Genomic DNA, 6,315 nt, shown 5'->3' with positions numbered 1-6,315 from the left:
TCCGTGTAAACTGCCCTTGTACCCTCCGGAGTAATGAATCCAGTTAACGGTCTTGCTGACTCCGCCAGCGGGTAAGATACGTACAGTATGCGCTTTCGCTTGTACTCGTTGATGCCACGGTGCACGTCTTATAGTGCTTTCCACCGGACCAGTGACAGCTCTCACACTTGGGCTTCACCTGACGTGGTTCTAGGCAATCACGTTGACTATGACCATTTTTTTGACAATTCCAGCACTTGAATGTGCTTGACGTTCTAATATTTTTAACTATTGATGTGGACTTACTGCTCTGGTTTGACGTTGTGTTGTCGTTGCCTGGGTTCCCCACTGTGTCCCCCCTTGTAAAATTCCTTCGTTGGTTTAGGACGCCAGCCCGGCTTGTCGACCACGTGAACGTCAGCTCGCCCCTTCTGTATTCTTTCGAACGCCATAATATCGGCCAATAATTCATCCACGTCCGCATGCTTGGCGACCAGCGATAGACCCGTGATAACAATTAATAACAACAACAATTTTTGATATCACGAGATTCACGGCTTAGTGATAGTCGGAGTCGGTAACTACGGTAACCTACTTGAAACACAGTAATGTGGTGTACGACACAACTCCGATACGACTACTGGTACATAACCTCAATTCACTCTTTTGGCAAACCGCGTTTTTCGCTTCTGCACGTTTTGATGTAACCCGAAATTTCGCGATCGTTTTCGCGTTAACCCTACTCGCACGATACTTTACACGACCGAGACAACACAAACTAACGCACAAACTCAAAATATATTTTTTTTCTTTTCACGTTTTAGTTATGCATCCCACTTCTGAACTGTTAAGACACTAATTAAGTGGGCAAAGGCGATGACATAACACAGCAACGTTCGGTTTGTAACTGACTTTTATTATGGAAGTCACAATGGTAGGGACCATCTCAGCACTACCAGTGTGTCTATCTTCACTATTAATTTCCTTTAGTGACATAATTTCTTAATTAAACTTAATTTAAAACAGACACAAACATTGTAATAATTTAATTGAACACTAACAGTATTATTGTACAGAAACAAAAAAAAATGAAAGAAACAGACACAAGCCACACAGCGTAAGAGGAGGAGGAGGAGTATAATATAATATTAGTTACCTACCTATAACAATGTACGTTGTCAACTTATGAATTATGATTTATGTTTATTACTATAAAAAAACTAAAAAGTAAAAAGTGTGTTTGACTTTTTGACTTTCAACAAGTCACTACAATTATAATATCATTGTAAATGACAAAATTTGCTGTCAAATGTAAACAATTTATATTATTGTCAAATACCACGGAGAACAGAGATAGAATATAACCACAACGTAACATAATATTATAGAACATAACCTTATTCTATATGGTGTCGGTTGGCGATTTTCGTAAATTTTTCGGAAAGCGGCACGTAAATAACACGGGGAATTTAAAATTAATTATCTATGTGTATTTTTTTATATAATATCGTGGGTCTAGAATGAAAAGGTTCTAAATCGAATTTTTTTTAAAAGTCATATTTTAAATAAAACGTTTGTAGAACGCCAAGGTGCATCTTTTAAGCCTATATTTATGATTTTACGATCATTATTGGCAATTTTTTTTTAAAGTAAAAGGTTCTAAATCGCCAAAAATTAAATTATAAACACAATTTAATCAAATTGAAAACGCTCGGTTAATGGAACCAAATTATTAACAATACGTTAGTATGAAAAGGTTCTAATTAAACTAATCACTACCAATAGTATACAATATAATTATTACATTTATCAATATTCAACAGAATTTTACATTCGATATAGAGTGTTATGGACGTCTCCACAACCGAGTTTGTTCGTTAGTAAATAAATACGAGGTGTTTGAGTTATCACTAATACTTTATTAATTAATCAATTTTAAAAGAAATTTAGTTGCACAGAATAATTATTAGACTTAAGAAAACAACAGAGGCTCTGCTCGATGGTCTGCACTGACTATTACACAGACAGCGAGACACGGTAGGGGCTCGCTCGGGCTCAAAACTGTCCACACAGCGAATTCCTTAAGACCGTGTGACTCTGTCTGTTCACACATTAATATGCTTACACACTATACTATACTGTATTATACTATTACTATATCTCATACTGCGTATAGCATACAGACAGGGGTTCACAACACCCCCTGGACTACAAGAAGCACGGGAGTCTAATGACCACCATGTTTCACCTCATCCGTGAGTTCCGATGCTCTGAAACTTTTAGAATTTGTAGGGGAGTGTATGGGGTGCACACACTCTGCTACTTCCGGTCTGTAGAGTCGGGGTAGATTACACTTATATTTAATCAACATGTACAGACTTACAACTATTATTAAAATGATTATAATATAAACTATAATAAAATGATGGTCCGGATTTACAAATATTTTGGTATCGTTGTACATTTTAGATAATTCTTTCAGTTTTTTAGCATTTTCAGCTAACTGATTAAAATGTTTAAAATATTTATTTGTATCTATTTGCTCGGGTTCACGGCTGTTAATTATTTCTGGCATTTTTAATATTGCGTGCAGGTTCGGATTTTCTGGAACGAAATCACTATGAATTTCTGATGATATAGTTCTCGATGGTGTTAAGATCAGATTTTCTGTATAAATAACGCGATTATCGGAAATTTGAATTTTTCCTGTACCCGTGAGTAGGATTCTGCTAGAGTTTTGTGCGCATGTTACTGTTACTGCTTGCGAAATTCAATAATATAACCACGCGTTTTGCAGATAAAGCTTATGCCAGATTGTAGTATTTAGGTTCATATATTTGAAGTTACACGCTCCTATCGTTTGATACGGGGAATTGTACAAAGATACCTCACAATTTTCCTGGTGTTTAGATTTACTAATAGCCTCAGGATTTACACATAACTTAAAAGAGAACAATGTTTCACATTTTTCATACTGATCGTCGGTTAGACTAAAATGATATTCGTTAGTATCGCTTATTGCCAAGTACTGAGCCTGTGGTTCAATGATTAATATATTACCTTTATTTGTAGGTATTGGAAGTGGAATATTATGAAACAGGTTAAACCGAAAATTTGACAATAAGGGTATACGGGTCACAAATACGAGATTCTGTTGGATGTACACTACGCTTAACTTGGATGTTCGGAATAATTCAGGAATAGATAAGTGAGATTCAGTTATAGGTAGCTCTAGTGTAGACGGTAATGTCAGTTGTATTTGTTTAAGTTCATGAATCAATTGAGATGGGAGGTAGACATTTGTATGCATCAATCCATTTAATGCCGAGTTGACAATGGATTGGAGGTTTTGAGTTTCCCAAGCGAATTGGTTTAGAAAAACTGTCAATATTGCAGTGTGCTCCAGGAAGGTGTTTTGTATTTCCAATACATTGATTGTTGCCACAGAACGTCTTGATTGTTCTTCTATTTTGTTTATATTCTGTTGCAATTTCTGATCATCTGTTAGTAGTTCATGCATGGTAGAATTAACATTATTCATGACTTAAGAGACTATGCGTATTTGTTCCTGTGATAGATGAACATGTTTATCCTCGGAACGAGCTAGGTCTTCAATGTTTTTGTAAAAGAATTTTGCGTCCTGATCAGAGCAAACTCCAAAAAGAATGTTTGCTAGCCTTCCTACTGCATTTATCAACCCGCGAGGTTGTCGATTCGGATGTTCAGAAGTTCTGTGATCTGACCCAAGGATTCGTACGACAGAATTGAAATTTGATTCAATTTCTTGCATGAATGGAAACGTGGATTGTATGAAATCCGTACACGCACTGGTTAAGATCGAATCCTCTCTTTTTTTCAATTGAATACAAACGTCACCCGTTTGATCATGGAATTTTCGGAGTATTTGGTACTTTATGTAATAAGTCGTCAGATTCACGTAAGTGATGAAATCCCAATTTGTGTAAGATATGCGAAGGGGTCCCATTGCTTCAAAGTATAAGCCTGACGTGTTCTGAAATGAAGTAACTTGAAAACGTCCGCTCTGAGAGTTTGAAAGCCCACAACATACCAGGGAGATTCTGAAACACAATTTAGATTTCATTCATGAAATTTCTTCAAGAGATTTTTGTACAATTTTACATGTTTATTTTTTTTTAATATGGTCACATTCGGAGAGTCTGCATTAGTTTCCACCACTGTGAATGGCCCTAACCACTTAGGTGCTAATTTTCCTTTACTTGTTTTTTCTTGCACTGTGACTTTATCACCTTCATTGATTTGCAAAGGCACAGCTGTACGATTATATCGCTCCTGCGATTTCCGTTTTGATTTCATCTGTTGCTCTGTTACCATCTGGTGCATTTATTGCATAAGACGTTTCATTTCGTATTGATAATCTTGATAGTTATATTGAGGTTCTGGCTTACGACTTAGCGAATTTGGTATTGATAACGGGTATCCATACACAACTTCATGCGGTTGAAACCCTGTGGAAGTGTGTTCTGAAGAATTATGACAGTACATTGCATAAGGAACATGTACATCCCAGTTTTGCGGATTTTTTTCGGAGTAGTTTCGCAAATATTCACCAAGGGCTCTATGACTTCTCTCTAAACTACCGTTACTCTGAGGATGATACGGAGTAGTTGATGTTTGAGAGATATTTAAGAGTTTGCATACTTCTTTGACAACCTTACTAAGGAATTCAGTTCCACAGTCCGTCACTAAAGATTCAGGTTGCCCATGCAGACATACAAACTGAGTGACAAAATGCTGTGCCACGGTGTTTGCTTCATGATCCTTCATGGCACACGCCCAAGTGAACTTCGAAAAATCATCGATCAAAGTTAAAATATACGAATTCCCGTGGTAAGACTTGTTGAGCGGCCCTACAATGTCCATGAATACTTTTTCGAATGGTTTCGAAGCAGTAGTTGTTATCACCATAGGTTCTTTGATAGTCTGGCTTGGAGATTTGTTGATTTGACATGCAGAACATTTCTTTATGTATTTCCGGGTTTGTGCTCTCATGCCCTGCCATTGATACTGTCGTGTAATTTTATTGTATGTGCGCGTTACACCTTGATGTCCACCAAGTGGATTTTCATGAAATTCCTTGATGATCTGTAGTTTGTTATCTGTCGTTAACTCATCGCGGGTGTATATCTGAATATACACAGAAGAGTCACGGAAGATATACCTCAACATATTTTGTACGATTTCCCACTTCAGTCCATCCAGGTTGCAGCCTAGACGTGGGCAAGCGAGGTGTGTAACCTTATAGTTGACACAGATTGACTTGAGATTCTATAAACTTTGGAAGAGGATTTCATAACTTGTTTTCTGCCAGAAAAATTCTTTTGTGATTATATAAAACACCTGATGATTGCTCACATTGATTGTTGCAATCTCTGTTATTTGGCATTTTTGTCGACGAAGTTCATTAACTTTTCCAAATCGGTTTCGGAATTCGAATGCAATTCCTTTCCTTGCTTTAAAATCTGCTGATACACAATGAGCTAATGAGATTTCAGCATCTGTGGAAAACAGATCTCCTGTTTGCTCGGCAATGTTCTTCGTAGGACCCAGTTTAGTTTCATCTGCTTTCAGGAATGCTTGATAACCAGTATCACCTTCCCCATTTGATTCTAGGTCTGGGTGTTCGTTATCTACTGATTTCAAAGAGGTTTCTTGAGTTTCTGGAGGTTCTGACTGGTTGTAATGACTCGATGATGTTTGAGCTCTCGTAGTTACAATTTGAATACGACTCAGTGCGTCAGCGTTTGTATTGTTCACTCCTGGTTTGAAATGAATAGTATACTGATACTCTTCCAGCTTGAGGCGCCAACGAGTGAGTCTTGATCCTGGATCGGTAATATTAAACAACCATACTAGTGCTCGATGATCGGTAATTATATTGAACTTTTGCCCGAATAGATAAGGTCTATACATCTTAATTCCCCACACTATACTGGTTAGCTCCTTCTCGGTTGTGTTGTAGTTGACTTCTGCCTTATTTAAGGTACGAGATGCAAATGCTATCGGCAAATCTTTTTCTATCGGTTCTTGCGACAGTACACATCCGATCGCGTAGTCACTTGCATCACAAGTCAAGTTGAATGTTTTAGAGAAGTCCGGATACTGTAATATTGGAGCCTGTGTCAAGAGGTCTTTTAACTGTTCAAAAGATTGTTGGCAAAGGTCGCTCCACCTGAACGTCACGTCCTTTTTTAACAAAGAGGTCAGCGGCTTAGCTATCCGCCCATAGTTTCTGATAAATCTTCTGTAGTAGTCTGAAAGTCCTAAAAAAGACTTAACCTCTTTCACATTTCTTGG

At 37.5% G+C, this 6,315-nt stretch overlaps 1 protein-coding gene across 1 annotated transcript; it reads right to left on the bottom strand.

Annotated features, from left to right (window-relative positions):
* Nucleotides 1–2,749: 2,749 nt before the first annotated feature.
* On the bottom strand, nucleotides 2,750–3,499 carry LOC107882496. The gene has a single exon (XM_016800888.1). It carries the CDS (start codon nucleotides 3,497–3,499, stop codon nucleotides 2,750–2,752), a length of 750 nt encoding a protein of 249 aa, XP_016656377.1.
* Between the last annotated feature and the right edge of the window lie 2,816 nt (nucleotides 3,500–6,315).

This window comes from Acyrthosiphon pisum, chromosome A2 (assembly GCF_005508785.2).
Source record: "Acyrthosiphon pisum isolate AL4f chromosome A2, pea_aphid_22Mar2018_4r6ur, whole genome shotgun sequence".
Taxonomy (NCBI): Eukaryota; Metazoa; Arthropoda; class Insecta; order Hemiptera; family Aphididae; genus Acyrthosiphon; species Acyrthosiphon pisum.
The sequence above is the reverse complement of the archived record's forward strand: the minus strand, read 5'-3'. Positions and strand labels throughout refer to the sequence as shown.

Excerpts from the sequence above, each read along its gene's own strand:
- LOC107882496 (XM_016800888.1), bottom strand. The coding sequence starts at position 3,499 with ATGCATGAACTACTAACAGATGATCAGAAATTGCAACAGAATATAAAC.